Source organism: Triturus cristatus, chromosome 4_1 (genome assembly GCF_964204655.1).
Source record: "Triturus cristatus chromosome 4_1, aTriCri1.1, whole genome shotgun sequence".
In the NCBI taxonomy this organism is placed as follows: domain Eukaryota; kingdom Metazoa; phylum Chordata; class Amphibia; order Caudata; family Salamandridae; genus Triturus; species Triturus cristatus.
The window spans coordinates 679,774,031-679,797,834 of record NC_140585.1 but is presented as its reverse complement, the minus strand read 5'-3'; the positions used below and the strand labels follow the sequence as shown (position 1 = coordinate 679,797,834).

The window sequence follows — 23,804 nt, the reverse complement described above, 5'->3', positions numbered from 1 at the left end:
GCAATGATGCCTGCACTGGAAACATCTTTAAAAGAACCTTTGCAGAATGAATTTTATTTTTATTTCTACTACTCCAGTTGATCATCTTCTTTTTTTCTTTCCAGGGCGGGACACCAACGTGTTGGTATACATTAAAAGGAGACTGGCCATGTGCTCAAGAAAACTTGGTAGGACCAGAGAGGCAGTCAAAATGATGAGAGATGTGAGTGTGGGTTTCTTTTCAGTTGTTTGATTCATTTTAAAACTCTTAGCGATGAGACACACCAACAATACTGATGTAACTCATATAATGCTTAGCTTAGCGCCTTCATTATAGTTAAACTAAGTTTGCCCAATTTTCGAAGGTCAATATATCTACATTTTGTGCACATTGTCATCTGTATTCCTATTTTATCTGGTTAATGCTTTAAAGGTTCTGGACACTATTGGTTCCAATATTTTAAAGAGCATAATTTCTTGGATGGAGTTTTCTCATGAGTGTATGACAGGCAGACAGAATCTGACTGATGCATGTCATCAAGACTGCTGCCCTCATCCTTCTTGACCTTTCTGCAGCCTTTGATGCTGTCTCTCATACCAATTATGATCAAAAGATTGCATGAAATGGGCCTACTTTTCAAGGCCCATAGATTATTGCAGTTTTTTCTTTCAGGCTGATCTCCTCTAATCGATCTTCCTCTGTTTAAATCCAATTGTGCAAGTTCCCTGTTGTGTTCTCAAAGCTTGTCCCTCAGTTCAATGCTGTTTAACATCTTTATGGCCTCCTTTGCAGCTATTGTGAGAGCCAGTGGCATCAACATAGTCTCTTCTGCAGACAATGCGAAATTGATAATACCGATTGCTGACAATGTTGAAGTAACCAGATGCAATTTATAGATTGCTTGACCAATGTGGCCACCGGGATGAAGGAAAACTACTTCAAGTTGAATGGGGAGAAGACCAAGATCCTCCTATTTCGCAAAGCTAATTCTATTTGGTCAGACTATTGTTAGTTGTGCAAACTCTTTCTTGCTCTTCCACTGTGCACTACTCTTGGTGGTGGATCTGTTTTTCATTAGGATATTGCTTCAGGGGTGAGTTGGCGCATTACAGATTCTTTTAACAGAAGTTAGCATTGCTGGAAAGCGACTATTCTGAATAATCTACTGGACCTACTATTTTTCTGAGTGATTTAAGAAAGTATGTTTTTCTCTGTATAGACGTTTACATCATTTAGACCCACTCGTTTGTGGGGCTTTACTGCCCCCATAATGTGAATGCCCTTTCTGTCATCCTGGTTTTGTTAAGATCTTGATCAAATTGGTTATTTGCACTCTTATTGGTTTGGTTTTCCAGATACACTCTTAAGCGACATTTGATCTGAAAGTGAACTCGTGCCTCCTGCTGATTGTATTTTCGTCTTAAATTTTCAACCTCTCAACTCCTTTTGAGAAGGTGGGTCAGAAAAGGCCAAGAACCAGTGAAGAGAAAGAAAAAGGTTAGATTGGTAGAAAGGAAAATAGGTAAATAAGGGGATGGGTGGAAGCAGGATTCAGATGGGAAGTTAGAGAGCAGTGGAAGGAGATACCTCAGAGTAGTAAACCACTGCATTGCAGAGAAAGATTTATTGCATGGAAGGGTAGCAGCAGATGATGGAAAGAACAGGGAAACAAGATGCAGGGAAGTAAGCTGGGGAAAGGTTCGATAATGTAGGCCAGAGAGACTACCCAGAGAGATTGTTGGTCTTGGCCCTCTCTGTAGGGTTAGCCCTACACTTTTTGCTTTCACCCCTCCTATTTTTGCTGAATTATTTTTTGCTGACCAGTGCTAAAGTGCTTGCGCTCTCTCCTTTAAACATTTTTAAATTGCCTTACACCCAATTGGCACATTTAATTTACTTATGAGTCCCTAGTAAAGTGTTCCCACAAGTACTCGGGGCTTTACATGCTACTAGTGGGTCTGCAGCACTCCTTGTGCCCCCCACCTAAGTATCCCTGTAAACACATCTGAGGCCTTTGCCAGGCTTAAAGTTTCCTTTCTAACACATGTGAGTCACTCCCAGGCCCTACAAATCCCAGAGGACAATGTCCAGTGTATTTTAAACGCTGGATATGTACTTTTAAGTTTTACATGTCCTGGTTGTGAAAAACTCTGAAATTAATGCCTGCCCTACATGGTAATATTGGGTTAGGTTTTTTTAAATTAACTTTATTTGTTCAAAAGATCACAGACCCATAATACAAAAAAGAAAAAGCAATATCTCCACAGTTTATAATTCCAGTACAATAAATAGTTATGTGCAATGTAGTTCTTGGATGTTAGAAGGGGCATCTATCCCAGAGTACAAATGCATAAGATACAAGAAACAGACCGTAATGACATATACGATATGTTAAAAGTTCTTCTAGCTACCACTAGTTATCTACTTCTTTTTCTTCGCCTATTTCATAGCTACAGTACTTACAGATTTTAATTTTATTCTTCTCCCCATATTTGTACACATTTCTGGATAGCCCCTATCTTAAGGGAATAGAGTTCTTCTCTTTCTTTTGTGCTTCTCATTTTGGCTACCCATTGTGCAAATGTTGGTGGATCCCGTGATTTCCAATTTTGTAAAATCAGAGACTTGGTTATTAAAGAAGCATTAAAAACAAATTAGTTTTGTCGCAAGGTTAAAGTTTGATTAGAGATTCCAAATAAAATAACCATAGAGTTGGGATCTATGCTATGTTTAAGTTGCCTACTAACCGACTGAAAGACCCTAGGGTCCAGTAGTTGGTCAGTTTAGGGCAAGAGAAGCAGATATGAAACCAGTCCCCTTTTAACTGATTACATCTAAGACAACCTGATGATATTTCTGGGACCATTTTGAGAAATTTTTCATGGGTGTAGTATAGTTGCTATTTGGAAAAGAGTGCTATCCGTTTGAAATTCGTCCCGCGAATGGCTGTAGTGGACCATTGATTATAGTCCTTCCATTGGGCTGCGTCTATATGATACCCCGTGGTCTCCTGTATTTTTAGAAGAGCTCTCTGGACTATTTGATCATAAAATTGTTGCTCCAGGATCCCAGTTCCCAACAGTTCCCATTCCCAACATTTGTTTAACATATAATGCATGAGTTACCGCTTTGGGAAATGAACCCTTGGGAAGTGGTAGCTTTTTGACTAGACTCGAGGTTTGAAGATATGAAAATACTAAGGCCAATACTTCTTCTGTTTTGGTCCCAAGACTTCATCTCTCCTTGTATTAGAAACATTTTTATCAGATGAATTCCTAGCCTTTCCCAACTTTTTAAAGTCTGTGGATCCATTGAAACTCCTAGTTCCCTGCAGTGTCTTAGTTTGTTTCTGGGTGTTAGGTTGTAAATTGATGCTCTTCCTTTAATTGATTGAATCTATCATGAATTGTGCGGGGAGTCTTAAATCTATAGTGTTTGGGTACCCTAGGGATTTTAATAAAAGATTTTAAATATGTATTTTTTTCCAATAACATTTAATGAAGATCAAAATTGAGCCCGTAGTCATGTGCTGATATTGCGTGTCCACAATAGTCCAAGAAGGCGGGTTGAAAATATTTTTGAATGTGAGGAAGCCCTAAACCATCTTCTTGTGGGCTCAGTTGCAGTGTTGTTAATTTGGTCTTTGGTTTCTTCCCTGCCCAGGTCAATTTCTGTACTAATTGATTAATTGATCTGTATTGGGTTACCTTATTACATTAATTAAGTGATTAAGTGATAATTGGGAGAAGTTAGGAATGTCAAGTTTGGTGTCTAAAGAAAGGTAATTTAAAACCCTCTTCAATAGTAAAGTAGGATTTTAAGTCAATTCTGAAAATGCCACTTTTAGAAAGTTGAACAAACATACATGAGAATGCACTCCTTCCCTTGAAAATACACTGTGTGTGGGGCAGGGGACGGTACATGAAGTGTGTCACATGCTGGTTAAAGTGATTTTTATGTTTCCGTATTCATATAATGTGGCAAGTATTATAAATGGATTAGTTGGTTAAGCTGCTCATTTTATTCGTTCTAGAAAACCCCTGGTGAAGAGCCTTTGGTGCTCGAAATGCATTGGGAAATTACACGTCGTGCCCACTTTAAATGGAGTTCAATCTGTTCGTACCAATATACAAAGCCTGGATTGGCATACAGTTGGTATTGGAAAGGTTTAATAAATAGCGCAGATTGAGTAGACTCTCTCTGTTGTGATGAAGAGTACCAAGTTAAAGACAACAATATGGATGGATATAATCGCAGTGGCTATATGGGTGTACATTGGAATACCTGGATGAATTATACACATTGGAGGGAGTAGTTCCTATTTTTCGCAGTGCGACACTTAAGAGCGTGAGAGGAGTGCTCTGTTTCTGAAACTTTTAGGAAGTTGGCATTTTCTTGTCCCAACAACGGGTGCCTGCAGCCTGTTACTGGGTCATATCATTAGGTAAAGTTGGCATTTGTGTATTTCTCCTAGACAGTATCACAAAGGAGAGTCTGGGTGTTTGAAGGATGTGCCATCTGACTTAATAGGGGGTAGAGATGCCACACTTGCACTTCAAAGGCACTGGCTCAGCTCACACACAGAGGATTTCACACTAGCCTGTTGTGTCTCCAGACAGACTGGGCAGGGAGGCAGGAAATTCCCGACACGTATGGAAGGGGAAGGCTCTAGAACCTTCTTCCACTTCAAGGCTCACTCCAGGTATATGTAGTGGACCCTCAGGCCTAACTTTTCAGATCTCTTTTGGACCTGTGGAAGACTCAGAAGAAGGACTGCGCTGCTGCCTTGCTGCCTGAGTAAGAAGGACTGGACCTGCACCTTGAGCCTAGGACCACCAGAGTGGCTCCAAAGGCCAATTGCCTGGCCTCCCGATTAGATCCTCAGGGACAGAAAAGGTTCCAACCATCCTGAACCTTGCATCTGGACTCTGCCTGCTGTCAGTCCTAACACCCCAAGTGGTGCCTCTCAACTCCTGAACCCTGCCAGCACAGCTGTGGACTTTACCAGAACTCATGAAGCGCAAATCCGACGCAGCCTCGCAGCTCCTTAACGGAACCAACACAGCGTGACACAACCTTGACGCAAGCCCGTATCGCAGCCCTCGTAGCTCATTGGAAGCCACACAGTGCAACCCTGCCTCGACGCAAGCCCACATCGCAGCCCTTGCAGATCATCAGAACTGCCACTGCGCAACATACCTGTAACGTCCTATCAGCCCAGGTACTCGCCAATAACTATGTCACATATGGAAAGTAATTTTCTACATCTTTATTCAGCTGCATGTAAGTCAGAACTCAAAATTCGAAGACTGCCTTCAACTCATCCCTCCAACGCATATACCACAGGCCTACGGTGTACAGTGGGAACCAAAAGAGTTCCAGCAATCTTTATTTACAAGACACTACATTTCCCACTTTGTTAAATAAAAAGTTATAACTTTTCAAAATAGAGAAATTAACACATGTATAAATACACAGATGACCATACTCCTAAAACTAATTATAACTGTTCAATTAATCGTCGTGGTGACTGAATCACACGTCCTGATGGGGTCAGTGGAAACCAGGTGCTGGCCGTCGAAGTGTCAGTGATCTAAAGAGGTGAAGTGGAATCGTCAGCAGACACAGTCTCTTCAATGACATTTGTGTTTGGTGAGTAATGGGCCACATGCCAAAAGTGAAAGGAATTTCTCGTAAGGGACTTCCCAGGATGCTGGGCAGTCACCATGTGTCCCTTGGTGTTAGTGATAGTATATGGTTTAGCCTTAAAAGGAGTATCAGACATTCTTTTTTCTGGGTTCACTGACCAGCACCTGATCTCCTCTTTTACATGACCTCTATTGTCAGCATATATTTTCATCTTTTGTTTGCGTCCTTAGTATGAATGTCTTCCTCAGTTTTGGATCTTGGGCTGGTCCATTGGGGCAGCTTGGTCATCATGGCTCTTCCAAACGTTAGAGTTGCAGGCTTTCCCTTATCGTTGAGTGAGGGGTTGAATGGTAACCTTGAAGAATTGTGTTCAGTACAACTTTAAGGTCGAACTTCTCAAGTGCAGCACTCTGAACAATTTTCTTTAGAGTACTCATGAACCGTTCTACCAGGCAATTGGCCTGGGGCCAAAGAGGAGCACTTATTTATGTTTTATATTGAGGTGATTTATAAAGTTTTTGAATTCTCAACTATTAAAGGGTAGGCCATTGTCAGACTTTGATTGCAGCTACACCCCATATTACAAAAATGCCATCTAATCTTTGAATAACCTTTTCAATGGTAGTAGATGAAAGGTCTTTTACCGATGGAAACCGGAAAATTTCATCAACAGTGACTAGAAGATGGTGTCCATTCTGAAGAGGGCCAAAGAAATCAACAGCAATTTTCTTTCAAGCATGATGTGGCAATTCTGACATGTTCAAATGGTGCTGAATAAATTGAGACGAAAGACAGTTGCATACAAGACAGGCCTTTAACTCTTTTTCAACACTTTCGCCAAGATATGCAAAGCAGACTTGGCCGCGGAGAGCTCTTTCTTTCAAGTATTACTCGACGTCCCTCATGGGCGATGTCGATCACTTGTTGTTGTAGACTCTCTGGAATAACAATTTGTGTACCTTGCAGGATGAGGTCTCCTTGAGTCACTGATAGTTCATCTCCTATTATTTTTAACTTTAATTACTCACTGTCATTAGTGAGAGGTCTTGAGTGTTGTTTCCAAGACTGGTAAACAATAATGTCTTTTGACTACAACATGTCACTAGCTTGTCTCGTGGCTGTGACTATATGTTCTAAAGACATGGCAGTTGATATACTAGATTTTAGAATGAAATTGATTTAGGCCTCCGGTGTCTTAGATGGGGTACCAGGGCACTGCAGTGGCACTCTTGAAAATTATCTGCAGGATTCTGATCTTTACCTGGACAATGAAGAATTGTATAATTATATTCTTGTAACCTCAAACCCTAACGTTCAATTCGAAGAGGCATTTCGTCTTTGGGATTGCTCATTATTGTCAACAGTGATGATGATCTGTCACTACTGTGAAAGGCTTTCCATATAAGGGCATGTGGAAATATTCACAATCCCAGACCCCTGCCAAACATTCTTTCTCAGGTTGCGAGTAAGCACCTTCAGTTTGTGACAGGTTTTTACTGGCATATGCCACGATATGTCTCCGGGCATTTGACTGTCCGGTGTGCTGTACAAGGATGGCGCTTAACCCGACAGGGCTAGCATCAACTACAACCTCTATATGAAGTTTAGGATCAAAGTAGGCCATTTCAGTGGCATTCTCAATAGCTTGCTTGATTTGGATGGCGCTTAACCCGACAGGGCTAGCATCAACTACAACCTCTATATGAAGTTTAGGATCAAAGTAGGCCATTTCAGTGGCATTCTCAATAGCTTGCTTGATTTTTTTAGAAGCTCTTCTCTCATTCACATGACCAGTGAAAGAGGATTTGCAGTAGATAACCCGTGCACTTTAGCTGGATCAAGTTTCATACCCCCATCAGAAAAGACATGGCCAAAGTATTTCAAGTTATTCTTGTGGAATTTACATTTATCAGCATTCAGAGTTAAGCCTGCATCATTCAGCAAAGAACATACTTGCATGAGAGCTTTGTCATGCGCTTTCTGAGTGGCTTTGAAAGCTAATATGTCATCACTGTAGTTTAATTCATTTACTACAGGCTTTATGAGATGTCTAATGATGTCTTGGAAACGTTTTTCAGCAGAAGGTACACCAAAATTCAAGTGCTTTTAGCGAAACGGACCAATATGCATAGAAAAAGTTGTAATGTACCTGATTTTTCTTCAAGTTCCAATAGGTGATATCCTTTATTTAAGTCAAGTTGAGACAAGAACTTCTTACCATTCAATTCAGTTATCATATCAGCAATGTGCGTACCTGGTTGTCTCTCTCGCTCAATAGCCTTTTTAGCCTGACTCATATCAACGCATATGCGTACAGCTCCTTCACTGTCTCTTTTAGGCACTACTAAAGTGGGAGAAACCCACGGCGTTGGACCAGTAAAGCATTCAATGACATACTGTTTAAGCAACTAATTAAATTCTTTTTCAACAGCTTCTTGCAAGTGCCATGCAGTTCGACTGTGTCTTTGAGCAACAGGGACGGACATCCTCATTTATATGTAACTTTGCTTTCATTGTTCGGAGTTTTTCTAACCCATGAAATAATGAAGGAAATTGACTTACAATTCATGGTAAGCATTCCTATTGTAGTTCACTGACATCAGTGCCATATCAGCAGCAGTGTTAAAACTGAGCAAACAGACACTTGAAGCTGTTCTTAGAAGTGCATGAATGAGCACGTGTATCACTGTTTTCTTGTGTTTCATTGTGGCTACAAATGAACAGTGACTTTTTAAGGGCGTTGAGGCAGCCCATGTGTAGACTTTCGTTTTTAACTTCAGAAGTTGTGGTAACAGTAAAAATTCTTGATAATTCTCCTCAGGCATGATTTTTATAGATGCATCACTTTCAATTCTGAATGGTATCAAATACCCATTACTCTTTAGGTAATCTTTGGACAGTGTTTGAATGTCTTTGGTGCTTTTTCATGTCGAATTTTCTTCACTTTGAGTTTTTCCTCACATTCAACTAATCCCACATATGCGCCCCTATTTTAAGTTAACATTGACATTGCACAATTGTCATTGTCACTTTCACTGGAAACTGATACTGAGGAACTCTTTGTCGATTATTGAGATGATCCACTTAGTTTAGTGTTGATTTGCCTCAGTTGGTGTGACTGCTTGGCCTTAACTGATTCTTAACTGACAAATGTTCTCTGCCATCGATAACTATTTCTTTTTATCCGGGTTTCTGAGTTACAAGTGTCAACACGCCAGTAGGTGCAAATACATGTGTCTGATAGAGCAAGAGCATCATTGAGGTGCAAATGATCAATTCACACAATCCAGGCCACTCCCGGACGCCAAAGGAGAAGGACGAACTGAGGAGCAGCCTAGGAGTGGAAGACCCAAAGAGATGCGACGCGCTCACCGAAGGAGGACAAGAGCGACTGACACCAGCCAGAAGAGTTCGGGAGCTGATAGGAGTCTTCTTCCCTCAACAAGCTAGGGAAACCATGCACAGCCCCAGCAACCCAAGGGAAGGAGGTGCTGAGGTCCCTGAGGCTGCGGTCCAAAGTGAGGGCCATAGCTCCAGGCAAGTGCTATGGCGTCTGGTGAATGAATGTCAATAACAATAGGAGGTGTTTTGGGGATAGTCTCAGAGTGGGTACAAGGACTGGAGGAACCTGTGTTGGTGGGTGTGGGGAGGACATTTTATGCCATAAGAAGCATTGTACAAACACCTCAACAATTTGAGCACAGGTAGGGTTAAAGGAATAGAGAGTGGTAGAGAACATCTACTCAGGATCTCTTTTATTTCCCTGGGGGTCTGCTCTAGCACCACCAAGGAGACCAAGGGATGACAACAGGGAGAGGCTCTAGGGAGACTCAAGAGTGAAGGAACTAACAGGAACAACGAACATCCATTTGCGTTTGACTTTTCCTTAAGTCTATTATTTCATCGAAACTCTCAATATAAATCATAAAAGGTGCCCAATAAAAACCAAAAGACACCATCAATACTGGTTTGTGTTCCTTCTGATTAGCTCTGTTACAGGAACCTTGTTGAGGACTAGGAGATTTTGTGGAGCTGGTGATTGGGAAGGAAGGGCTCCTGATTATTTTGACAATATATTCCTTCTTGTAAGTGAGCACATCTCAGTCATGATAGGTCAAAGAGAAATGGAAAACCCTATATCTATATGGAAATGATACCTCACAAAAGCCAAGTGATTGTTGCAGTGGGAATGTTTTAAATGTAACTAAGGAAACACAGTATGCACGCTAGCAACCTTCGGAAACAAGCAGAAGGTGTCTGCAAATGTAGGCTTTTAGGAGGCTGAACCACTGTACTTGCTTGTCATATTTCCCAATGTTAAAGCTGGCATACTGGGTGCCCTTGTTGGAATTAAAACGTTCTCGGTATGTCCTTAGCCATACATTGAGCTTCATAAAAGTCTTGCTTGTTAAGGACCAGGATATTTCATTTGCACTTCGGAAGAATAATTTCAGTTCACCGATTGCAAATGCTAATGATGATCAGATGGCCTTAGTTAAAAGTCAGAGAGGATGATTGATTTTGGAAATGTGTTAGGAGGCCCGCTGCTTGAAATTAAGGTTGTCAACTTTGTCAGGGAAAGCCAGACTCTGGCACAGGAGGAGTAGAAGAGAGAAATCTCTCAAAAAGTTGTCAAGCTTGAGGCTGGTATGCGGTAATAACAAGTGAGAAATTGATTTTCGTGTCTCATGTGGCAACTGTTGGTGACTTATCTTTGGGAAGCTTTAATCATACTGAACTGTAATTAGGCACTGCTGTGATGTACAGACAAGCAGTTACACTAGTGCCTGATACCACTATTTCCACTACGAGGGCTGGAACTTGTTTTAGCATCATGCGCGATAACAGGGTGACATGCCATATGCTTATTGTGCAATAAAGACCACATTTCATGCATAGCAGCCTCCCCTTCACCCTTGCCTCCCACCTCCAAAAAAGTGGCATAAAATACTTCAAAGTGGCGTAGAAGCTTAATGTGAACATGAGAATCGGGGACCCGAATAGTTTTTTTTTCTTCTTTTTTTCAAGTCCTCATTCAACGAAAAGTACTCTAATTTCAAGAAGATAGGGCCCAGTCAAACCAGTAGGAGGCGAGAAAGAGCCCGATCACTCCGCACCAGAAGATGGGTGTGTTTTACCCCGGGATCAGTCGTAGAAGTAGACCTCCTGGCTTGACCATGGCCCCTTTTCTTCCGCAGGCCAGTGCGTTGAGATAACTGAGCCGCCATCATAACAGCCTGTGCAGCAAGTTGGTAATCATTGGACCATTGAGTACACCACTTAGGTTCTTATTTAAATAGAAAAGAGAGAGAAAATCCCACAAAAGAGTGCCGGTAAAAAGAATTTGTGAAAATTATGTTCCATGAGAGAAACTAGATACATACATTTTAAACCAAGTGTCCCAGAGATCCCAGAATTTTGTTTTCTTAACCCGCTTATTTGCACGATCAAGTTCTGAAATTCTCTGTATTGAACCAATCCACTCAGTTTTGGTGGGGGAAGAAGGGAGGATCCACTTAACACATAACTTCCTTCGCGCCAAAGGATCAAAACAAAGAATAGAGCTTTCTGGGTTTTGGAAAGCATTTGATTATCCACCCCACCTGGGATCACGCCAAAAATAACTGAAGATCCGGTTAACCCAATTTCTCTACCCATAATTTCAGAGATGATCTTACCCACGCGTTTCCAAAAGGACTGGATTGAAGGACACTGCCAGAACATATGGACCTCATTCACGTTGTTCTCATCACACTTCAGGCACTTCTTTGTCGCTCCATTCCCCATCTTCGACAATTTCCGTGGCGTCCAGTATGCCTTATGGACAGTGAAAAGGTGGTTTCTCTTTAAAGGTGCGGCTTTCACATAGGACCACAAAAGAGACATAGATACTTGCCCTAAGGTTTCGAGGTCTTCGCCTGGCAGGTCCTTCTTCCAGCTCTCTGTGAATAGGTTCTGTGTGTCATCCCCGGTCTGAATTATCAACCAATACTATGCAGCTAGGGGACACGAAATTTCCCAAGTAACCTGCAAAATGTAATTAATTCGCCAAGGAATGGTTTACAGAAAGCTCTTCTTTCGTAGCAGAGTGGAAAGACTTGCTGTCATGTATAAGCAGCGTTACAAGCATGCATGTGAAACATTGTGATAAATCCATTTATCTCGGGAAATCTGTTACTGATTTCATACCCCTGCTGTTTTGACGATTGCTTATGCTGTAAGAATCCTTTCTGAAGAGAGTTTGTGTTTTGCCCCAGTAATTTGAGCCTTCCTTTTGCAGCCTGCTCCTATGTCCTAATTTTGGCTAGGGTTCTCCGGTTGAAGGTTGGGCAGCTAGTCTCTTGGGACGAATTACATAACAAGTCAGCTGATTGGCTTTTTAAGCACAAGCATTTTAATGCCTGGGGTTTGAATGAAACCATAATGGCCAGGAGGGTGGCATGGGTGAGACAGTCCAAGCAAGACATTGAAGGCGACGGTGTTTTACATTTTCGTAGGCCAGCATCTGTACGTAACATCTTGAGCACTAAGGCTCTTCACAACCCTGTTGAAACAAAGGTGGTTGCCCTCTCTCTTGGGTTCTTTTATAGGTCATCTCTCCACCTTCCAGTTCAACGCCAGTGTCCTATGACAACACCCGGTCATGTTGCTTGTTCCAATAAGTTCTGTGTTTTAAGTGGCCAAGACGCCGTGGAATGACTTGTGGCCAATGATGTAATTGGCAACCAAGAGTCTCCCCCAATCGTTCACAATAGATTGCTCCATGCTCCCTATAGTCTTGAACGCCAACTAGAGAATCCTCCAACGCATTCAACCCTTGTTTCCCTAGGTGGTCCCGGGAAGGTCCAGTTTATCTCTTGGAATGTGGTGGGCTAGGGAGCCAAAATAGTATGCCTGGACTGGTTTGAGTTTATTGACCAGGTCTCCTTGTGCCTCTTCCAAGAGAAATGGTCTGCCCAACCAGAGTTCTATGTTGGTTATGTCAACTATACCAAGGTTACCACTATGGTAGGCTAGTGCAGGTCCTCTGGGGACCTCACGATCTAGGTAAGGACTACAGTGAGGGGTATGATGAAAGAAATCCTGGTTGCCTCCCCTGATTTAATGTGTATATGCCTTAAGGCCCCACTGGGCGAAACCTACTTGATATATAATGTCTACTGTAGATCGGTTGGGAGAATTAGGTAAACAATGGTTTTTCATCAACTGAATGCACGTATATCCCTCCAGTCACCAGATGCAAGGATAATTGTGTGGGGGGGGGGGTGACATTAATTGTCAGTGTGAGCTCTGGGTCTTGATATCCCGCCCCTTACAGCCAAAGAGGATGATCTATGGTCAGTCCCAGAACTCAAAATACCTCCTCCCCAACAGCAATTAAGATTAATGCCCTTTACTTTAAACCAGGAGTTGAGAGCCTGTAATGGCAGAACCAGTTCACATTGGTTATGAGTCCATACATTTAATCGCCCAAACTCAACCTGCATGATTGATTATATCTTTCTGGGCCTCCAATTAAGGCCACACCTTTAAGACATGCAAGTAGTGCCCCGACAGGATAGTGACGATAATGCTTTTATGCTCACGCTGAACCTAAACCTAATTGAACAGGCTAACCATGGTGGAGAACTACTGGACAGGAGACTGAGGATCTCCAGCAATAGGTGCAGTTTGGAGCCCTTGCAAGAGGCCATAAGTCCAATTTTCCGCATTCTGACTGAAGGGATGGAGGATCTGGTGCCACTTGTTGTGAAAGGTTGGGAAGAGTCATTGGATGCTCTTTCTAAAACCCATAATGGGCTGTTCAGGAAACCGAGGAGCCTTTTCCTTGTTGAAACCAGGCGTACAGCTCAGAGGAAGCAACTTCCGACCTGGTACAACAGTTGCTGCAGAGATGCCTAGTCTAAACTGGTCAAAGCAATCGAGGAGCAAGACCTTGATTCACGTGGCGAGGCGTATCCATAAACAGGCCCTTGTTGATGAATGGGAAAGGGACAAATGGGAGAGCATCCTACAAGTTTGTGTTTTAAGTTGTTTGTTTATGACCTATTTTTCTGTGACTTTCCATTCCTGAAAAAGACCCATTGCGCTCAATGTTCATAGCAAGTCTGCATCTGTGTGTCTGAATCGCCTACTAATATGCTATTCCTAGGAGAATTTCATGTACATTGACAGTATCTACAATGGTATAATTGTTTCCTATTAAGGGTAGCATTTTTTCATAAATAGCCTTTCCGACAAATCAATTAATATTCGTGTGGCACGCTACAAAAACAAAACATTCGTAATTAATATAACGCAACCCTCCCTTTCTAAATAAAGAATCCTGTTAGAAAAGTATTTAAAACATATTTACTGATTCATTTATATGTGTTAGCGGGTAACCCTTTCTTTATAAACACCATAATGATACTTTTATAGATATATCTGCACCATCAAATATCTGAAATACACATGCATCCAGGAAAGGGGGAGCGGGTTGGCAAATCATTGCACTTTCAGTAGCATTACTAACTTCTCATAATTGGCGCCTGAGCTTTGGGATTCTAAAAAAGCATGCTGTGAACTTCACATCTGGGTGATGGTGTGCGTGGCACCCATTAGGTTCACAAAGAGTTAATCTGTGGGTATTATTCAGACCCTGCACACATTTACCACCATTTTCCATTTGGCAACAGACGTATGATTAGGATTTCTAGGGATAGGATTTGGATCTCTCTTGTGCATTAAAATATTTGATTTGCAATATGTATATGGATGCAACAGTAGCTAGGTAAGTCAATAGGACTCAATCTGTGATGCATATTTGACATATCATTTTCAGCAGAACATCTGTGCTGCAGGTTATGTAGATTAAACATTTGATTTACTTATGTATTCGTGTTAAATAAACCAGCATATTCTATATTTGTTTTCAGTATGAAATGTGACCAGTAGCCATTAAATATTTTTATATTCAGTTTAAAGAAATGTGTGTACACTTAGGCCTGACCTCCAGATATGTACTTCTCTAGAGTGCTGCTGTGGCCCAAAGTTATGTTCACGTTGCATCAAACACCTAGAAGAAAACAAATCCTGTGAGGTAGATGTGTGCTAAAGACAAAGCATTCAATTCACAGAATCAATGTGTGCAGTAGAACATTTAAGGATATTGTATGCAGGAGTGTAACATGCCTCACAGTGCATCTGGGATCTGACTATACAATTGGCTGAGGACATATAAGTGTTGTACTGATGTATGCGGGTATTCAATAGGCCTTACTCAAGTAAAAACATGATTTACTGAGTTGTGTTTTCATTATCCACCTTGAAATATATTTTACATTGTTTTTTTCGAAGTATATGTTTTTTTATTTTTTATTTTTGCACTTTTATCTATATTCTACACTTAATTGATCATCACCAAAAAATCCTTAACTTGATTATTTTTTCCAACATCCTGATTGCAAACGCAAAAGGAAACGCAGGTTTCAGCCAGATTCACATTTATCCTCTGAGTTTTGAAAATGCTCTCTAACAACTAGTGGAATCAGACGGACCATAACTGCAGAATCTGTATAGCCATTCAATAACCCTCGCAGACCAGGCTCATTAAGGTGGGCACTGACCCTGAAATGTGCTCATAAATCTTTTATAGAAGCGCAGCCAATGGAGTGACAGTTTTCATAGTCCCTAAGAGACTGCAGTACTCTGCCAGGAAGGTTTAGTACACACTAAAGCTAACACTGCACGTCATAAAATAAAATTAGTTCTCCGCCAACCCGTTCGAGCAAACACAGAAAAGTCACAAAACGAAGCAAAGCATTAAACATAAGTTACCATGAAACTCAACCTGCCCGACTGCCTCTTGTACGTCCTGTCAGGCATTGCCAGTCACTGCAAGGTTCTCTGGGAGAAGACAGTCAGCAGCAACTGCTGCAAAAATGACTATGACTAAATGTGTCTCCAGGGGTTGAATTCCCCAGATCCTGGACATTTCCTGAATGAAACCTGCCTTTTGAACTGACAGCAAGATGCAAATTTGAGGACTGTGTTAAACATAAAGAATGGGCCACTGACTCAAAGAAGAGTCTCTGTTGCAGAGCCTCACTGAAAGCACATGCGTGTGGTGATTTGTGAGGCCACACGTGTGTTGGGTTGAAGGTATTTCTATGTGCGGCTGAGGCTGGTTTCCGTCCACCCTGAAACTCTTGTTGCATGAAGGTAACACTATTATTGTTATTGCTGCATTACAAAGTGCAACTGTACACGCCATTTAACCATCCATGGACTACACTGACGAAACGTTTCCCAATATTTCTTTCATTTTAGACTGAATTATTGGTATAAAGGTTTTCATTTATCTTGTGGAGTATCACAAGGAAGGTGTTTTTTTCATGGCGTTGTTGATTCATTAAAACCTTCACTCTTGCTTTTGTTCTCCCTACTATGTGCATAGTTAAGAATCATTCCTCACAACTACACAAGTGTTGTTTCTGTAGATACCGCATCCACCCATGAGCGCAAATAGTTTTTCTTCTAGATGGACTACAAGAATACTACACTTACACCCACATCTATCTCATTCACATTCTCAGGTTTGATGGGAGAACCAGGATCCGACCTCTTCTTAATAGGTCCTCGTTAGTAACTCTGATATTTGATATGGCTTCTACCACAAATATAATGACTGGTCTCTTCTATGCACTCTCTTGGAAAACAATTGAGTGAACAGAATGCAGTGTTTGAAATTCAAATTTCCGATCCTACCATAGACCTAAAGTGCCTGTGTCACACGCCTCGTACCAAGTTTCCATTCTGCATGATAACTTATTCTGTCTGTAGTCCTTCCCTCTTTGTAGTTCCTATTTCTTCTCTTCTTAGTCCCTGTGGGGGTCAATGGTTGTGTAGTAACTTGAACTGAAATAAAACTTCACTCCGAAAGCATGCGTTTTGTGGTTTGGTGTAAATTCGTTCAGTAGTTCTTGAGAAATTAACCCTTTCTAAAGGAGCTTGGAGTGTTTTGAAGGGCTAATTATTTTGCATTTCTTATGCATGTATGTATGTATGCCAAGAATGTTCTTTACATACATGCTGCTACTCCCAGTGGTAGAACAGGGTAAGACCTAAAAGTGATCCTTGTAAATAGTGACTCACATTTATGGCATGTTTTTTAATATCAGAAGTGTCCACAACAGTGACATCACCGATGTCATTGGTGATGTTGTATGTCATGTCATCTGTGATGTCAATGATTATTTCATTTGAGAGGTCATCAGTAGTGCCATGTATGAAGTCATGAGGACTGCTTACTGGGGGCACAATGTGAGTTGTGGCTTACACCATAAATGACAAATGTCTCGTTTTTTTTAATCAAGTTTTTTATTGTAGCTATAATGTCCCTTTGACTGTATTTTTGGGCGAAACAATGCCGTTAAATTGATGTTATGGTGACACATTGAAACCTAAAAAATACTGAATTTAGCCTGTTTTGATGTTATGGTGACAAATTGAAACCTAAAAAATACTGAATTTAGCCTGTTAAGATTAACTGTACCGCGCTCCAGTGCATTGTTAATGACCTCACATTTCCACACCTATCCCCTTTTCAGGAGACATGCAGTGAATCATAATCATTAGACTGAATCTCATGAGCACTTGTTAATCTCTTTATTCCAGTTAATGAAAGAGTTTCCACTTTTAAGTATGTTCAACATTCACGAAAACTTGCTGGAGTCATTGTTGGAACTTCAGGCATATGCAGATGTTCAAGCAGTATTAGCAAAATACGATGGTGAGTACGCACTTTCCCTTGTTTTTTTGTGGTGTTTGAGAGTTGTTCATAATGTATAGCAAATGGGAAAAATCTCTCATATGTTCAAAAGATAATACTGGATCAACAAAACAAAATCTGTAGAGTGATGGTTTTTATCATGAATAGTGTGCTTAGAGGGCACTGGAGACTTCCAGTTTCGGTTAGGAGGTCCAACAGACTGACAGTGGAGCACCAGCGGGCCTAGACAGCTATCTAATCCACACTGGAGCACTTGCAGGACTTTGCGTCCTCTTAAATCTGTGTCAAACAAAAACCAGGGGCTGTTGGAGGAGCCAGGCTGGTACCCTAAAATGAAGGAAGCATGGCCATAGAAAATGTTCTGACTACTGATTCACAGGCATACCTGTCTATTTGCAGAAGCACAGGGAAGAAACATACAGCTACTAAAAAAATGTGCGTTTGCTCTAAATCATGTCCACCGCCAGAGTCTTCCTAGTCATCAAATGAATTCATACACAGCAAACATTTTGTAGGCCAATCTTGCACCAGTCATGTAATGTCTTTTATTAAACTAATTTATAGCTTTATATATTTCATCATAAAAAAACGTTAAAATACATATGTATCTTTTAATGTGATCTGTTATAGGCATTTCCCTCCCACCCTTGTCAGACTTTCCATTCACTCCTCTCACCTCCTTCATACCACTCACTCCCAATCATACGAAATCCAACTATTGTATGACTCAAATTTCTTCTACGATGCCAGTGAACTGGTGGGATTATTATAAAAGAGTGTCCATGCAGTGTTTTGGTGGAAGTCAATTATTTTCTTCCACGTACCTCAGGACAAATTACGTTTTCTGCTGGTTTCTCAATACAATCTAATTGGTCATAATGGGTAGATATACAAACAAACTACATTCTCATAGTTCCTAAACAAGGTTAAACATATTTTTAATTATAATAATTTTCAATAGAATGAAATGATAGTTATATTAGTATATTAGTTGTGTACTACCTTACGGTCTCAAAGTTTTCCAATGTATATCTTTTCCACAGTACAATAAGGACACAATATAAAATATAAGGTGTTAGGTGTTATTGTCCTAAGCAAATATATATATATATATATATATATATATATATATATATATATATATATATATATATATATATATATATATATATATATATATATATATATATATATATATATATATATATATATATATATATATATATATATATATAATACACCACCACCAAACCAATGTCCTTTATCGCCACTTGTCATTCTCTTACATAGGTGCCCACCAACAATCTATTTCTTGCTCAATATCACTCAACCAGAAAAAATCCGGCACTCAGCTCTTTTGTCATAACTGCAAAGTTTTCTTAAAATCCATACACTCTAGTTTGGCAGATCCGTTCCGCCCCTCTTGGAACTATCAGTAAATGAAAATACATTACTGTAAAACTCATTCTAATTCTTGGCTCTTTTATGTTTAATAATAAATATTATTTCATGATTAGGACTGAATTTTAGTTTTCTAGAGACATTCCTTCCTATTAGAAGTCTGTCGGGCAACGGTAGGATGGAGTCAATAAGACAGAGTTCTTCGCTATTTTTAACATTTCAGCTCTGTTTACTGGGGAAACTCAATTAAATGGTCAGGACCTATTAAATTGACTAAAAAAAATCATCCTGTTTAATCAAGCTTTACTTCAACAGTATGAGATATTTTTCCCTCACAATCTACTGTCCCTAGCTCACCTCTGTGTTGCAACCGGTTTACCTGCTGACAACAGCATCTCATCTATTTTGAACCGGGCAAAGATTCTCTGCCTACATGGTCTCCTCTTTTGTATGTATAGTAGATGAATGCAAACACATCCTGCACTTGGTGTGTGCCACAAATACATAATAGTCCTACTTAACAAGAGAGAAAGTGTGACAGTGACTGCTCTAGGCGCAGTCTTAGAATGCCCAAGGTATTCTATTATTCCAAGTTCCTTGCAAATCTTGAGTTGGGAAAATCTGCTTGGCTCGTTCCGTCCATGTTAGTCTGCTTGTATATTAGATCCATATACTCCCTGAAAGGGTTAAATGCTAATCATCCCCTAAAGACAATGGTGCATATCAGATGATGGATGAAAGGCGTTACCCAGCCAGGTAACGTCCCCCGATGACATAGCCAAACTCCAACGAGGAGGTTGATCCACTTCTATTTAGTTAATGAACAACAGTTAGGCATTGGAGTAATATTTTATTACACAGTAGTTCCTTCCAAAGGATTATGGTTTAAACCCGATGGTAAATCAAACCCAATGCATTTCAGGTGAAACCCTTAGTCAGCGGAAACTATGTTGCGGTTCTGACATTGAGAAAGTGTCCCGTGATTGTGGGCAAATGAGAGTGTGATGATACCACAAAGTGAATTTCCAGCGTACCACTTGAACATAAAATAAACCTAAATGTATTGACTTTGTAACTTCCAGGTATACATTGTTTAAAAGTTATTTTCCTTTCACATTTCCCTAACTGAATAAGTCCTATATACCAGTCGCATAAAACGCAGCAACAAGAACTTCCCCATTTTTCTGAGAACTAATGTACAGCAAGTTACTCTCCCTTACGTCACTAGACCCACGATTCAATTTATAGACCATCAGCTAAGGGTCGAGTAAAGTTCTTTTCAGATAGGGGCTTGGATAATTCTTGCCTTACTTACATGTCTCTTCTTTTAATGAACTCAATTGAGACCTAGTTTCGAAGCAGGATAGTATTTGTATCTCTTCCTAGAATTGCATCTCATCTTCCCGTGATAACTTCTTTCATACCATTTTCACAAGACTGTAATTTAAAGATTCACTTTTGTTCACAAAGGTTTCCACATTCTAGTTACATGACATTTTCTCCTAGACTGTCTGATCTTCTCCAAGATGATCCAATTAATGTATTTCTCAGAGTGTCCCATATTTATAAAATGTTTAACAATGGGGTTGTCCTTAATATCTCTGCTCACAAATTTGTAACCTTAGCTCTGTTCCTGTTTTATCTATATATCCCTGTCCACAGAAACATTATATTGGTTATATCACATTCTATATTCTGCATCTGATAATTTAGGGCCCCTTAGTCGATCATTGCTGTTGTCAAAGCTGTCTTGCATGCCTGACAGTTCCCATATGGGATATGTCTTACTACTGGAGGTAACCAATCCATTGTATGTTGTGTATCTATTTGGTCATATTTTTATTATGCCTAGACCACTTGATTTATTTTGTTCTTCTTTCTTTTCAGAGGGAAAAGAGATCCCCTAAGGATCTCCATGTTTGTATTTAAGATATGCCACTTTCTAACAATCACATTTTCAATGTATTAATCAAACATTCATTAATATTTTAACCCACAGAGTATCTTATTTTTTGCCCCAGTATCTTTTGCCTTCACACAGTCTCCCAGGTGTAATATTGGGCTCTTTTAAGGTAGTGAATTATTAATTGTTTTGCAGGGCATCGGGCCTCCAATTTCTTCAATATTTTTGCATGTGTCAAATATTCTCTTATATTGCTGGATTACACCTAGGGCGAAGAAACAGGCTGCATAAATTTGGCTTCTTAAATGACAGTTTAGAAGTGATTTATGGTCTGTCAGTTTGGCTAATAGCTCTATTTCTAAATGGCCTGAATATTCAATCCTCTTTATATCCAAGAAGCTGACCTCTTTCTCAGTCATATGAAAAAGAAATCGGTCAAGTTCAGTCATATCAAAAAACCAACCAGTGGTTCACTTGGCCCCTTGCAAATAAAAAAAGATATTGAAATAATGGGTCTGCTTCATCATAGATCTAAGATTTTAAGTCTGCTGAATATACATTTGCTGTCCTAGGGGTGCAAAAGTGGCTCTCATACTAGGTCCTTTCTTTTGTGTGTAACAGTGATGTTCATGCAATACTACCTCCAATGATCTGATTATGTGTACTTCAGGAAAATACCTCCATGGAAACCTCATCCTGTGAGGAATGTTCTCACTTCTTGCATGGGTGCACTTTGTGGAACAATCATGTAAGGGCCTAGATGTCCAGGGTTACCAGGTATTTCCTACTGCCTGTAAGTTAAATGCCTTCTATCTTCTCTAATGATTTAGTTTGAACCGGTGTTCTCAGAAAGTGATCCACATACTTGGATAGATGTTCTGTGAGTAAATTATCACTAGTGTTGGTCTAATGGAAAGCTTGTTTAGGTTCTTGTGCATCTTCGGTTTCCCATGGAAGACAGGAGTAATGGAGTCTGAATTATTGTGGCAACTAAACTCTTGACAGATCCAGTCCAAGTTTAGTCACTTTAAGGTTTTCTGATCTTCTGTTGCTAGTTTTATCATAATGCTCTATGGTATCAAAGATAACAACACATTTGCCCTGATCAGTGGGATTTATGGTTTAATCTCTTAGAGCTGTATTTTCTTCCTTTGCCAAACTCTAATTGAATGTGTGGGTGCACAAAACATGAAAGGGCAGTCATGGGAATGCTTTGGCAGCTCGGCCCTTGGATAGATCTTTTATGAACAAGCCTGCATTATGTTGAAGTCCAGGCCAGGCAGGCCATGTATTCCATTGTACATTCCCTAGGGGGGCTGGAGCCACCGTGGAGCAGCTTTTGAAGGCAGAACGTCGCTTCTGGTGCCTCTGTCACCCTCTCCATACCCACCCCCAGATGTTAACTGCAGCAGGCACCGCTGAGCGAGATCACAGGGGGAGAAGAGAGACAGAATATATGGATGGAAAAAGAGTGAGATATCGAGATTAGAGGAAGTGAGGTGGATTGGTTGGTAATTTTTGTCTGGGCTCCTTTTTGGTTCCCTCCTTGAATACTAGAATTACGCACCTGTGATTAGGTCAGAGTGTTCACATATTTTAGGAGCAGACAATCTAGATATCATCTGCTCTCCTCTTGCCTACCTGTGGAAACTGACAAAATAAATGTCCTTAACCCATCCCTCACCTGTTGGATCAGTGAAGGCCAAGAGGAGTCCACCATAAAGCACGCATGCTCCTGCCCTGCGAGGGTAGTACAACATTGCCATTCCTAAAAGAACCGTGACAGCTAATACACAATTTATAGGGAACAACCCGTTCCTTATGGAGAGTCGCTTCTGGATAACATTGCCTGCCGACTGCCCACTTTTAGGAAACTGTTGAGCAGTAACTAAGCACTAAGCACTAAGCACGTAGCACCGAGAAGCCCAGCCTGCTGCCTTGTGTACACACCTTATCAGACGGATTCTGGTCTGAGCACACTGCTGCCTTGAATTGTGGCCCACGCTATGCACTCTGTGGACCCCGCCAGCGAAGGGAGCGACAGAGGAGGGTCATTAGTTTGAAATATGTGTAAACAACTGCTCGGGACTGGGAATGGAGCAAAGCAGCAACGCTGCGTCTCATTCGTAATCTCCACTATCACGCGGTGCGCAGGCCTCCCGCTGAGTGCGCATGCTCTGTAATCCACCCATTAGGACTGCGTTGTTGTAAGGTCGGGGAATAAGTAACTCCAGCATTACCACTGTTAGAGCATAGTTGAAACAAGTGAAACGAAACTACCGTAGTCAGAATTCATTGACATATACAATCTGTGTGTTTCTATAAAATGTGTGCGTGGGGGGTTCTCAGATAGGTTCTCACTGGATTGTTATAAACCCAGATATTGCAGTGCGTTTACGAATGATTAATTATGAAGCGCTTTTGTTTTTGTGTAACTTTACAGAGGCTTCTATAGTTTCCCATTTGTTTCTCTGCAGATATAAGCTTACCAAAATCAGCAACGATATGCTACACAGCTGCGCTGCTCAAAGCCAGAGCTGTCTCGGACAAGTAAGTGCGCCATGACTTGTGTTCTCCACAGTGCACGCGCGTGGAGTGGCGGCGATGGTCGTCAGTCCGCCCTGCACCCGGGAGGAATGGGAGCTGCTCGGGTAGATGTGAGTTGACAACATCTGCAGGGCGGGTGCCGGTTATCTTTTCTTTTGCAAATTAGCAGGGGAGTTTTTGGTTTTGTGGTTTACAGTATGATTTGTGTCTAGGCAAATGCGCATTTCCTAACCAAATATTGTACCTTGGCAAAGAAGAAAGAAACATTTAAGCTAAGAGCTGGTGTCTATAAAATCAGCATGTTGGATGTTTGCGTTAACACCCTTGTCTGCCTTTGTTTACAGTTTTGTGAGATTATTCTATTTTTTAAGCACTCCTGTGCAGCAGCACACCAAAAAACAGAAAACACAGATCATTTTCAGGATTTCAGAATACTCTGTGTCCCTTTTGGTTTGGGTGGTGTGCATTTACAGGTAGCAAATTTCTTTCAAACATTTATACCGGGATACAATGAATCCAACATCTATAGAGAGAACTAATCCTGGCACCAT

At 40.7% G+C, this 23,804-nt stretch overlaps 1 protein-coding gene across 12 annotated transcripts in view; it reads left to right on the top strand.

Annotated features, from left to right (window-relative positions):
* The window catches only part of ST7 (suppression of tumorigenicity 7), a 614,758-nt gene that overhangs the window by 487,734 nt on the left and 103,220 nt on the right, over positions 1 to 23,804 (top strand). For all 12 annotated transcript variants that reach the window (XM_085653135.1, XM_085653132.1, XM_085653133.1 and 9 more), the window contains exons 8-10: positions 105 to 202; positions 17,288 to 17,402; positions 23,184 to 23,256. In XM_085653135.1, coding sequence (XP_085509261.1) covers positions 105 to 202; positions 17,288 to 17,402; positions 23,184 to 23,256 — 286 coding nt within the window. The remainder of the gene's footprint in view (positions 1 to 104; positions 203 to 17,287; positions 17,403 to 23,183; positions 23,257 to 23,804) is intronic.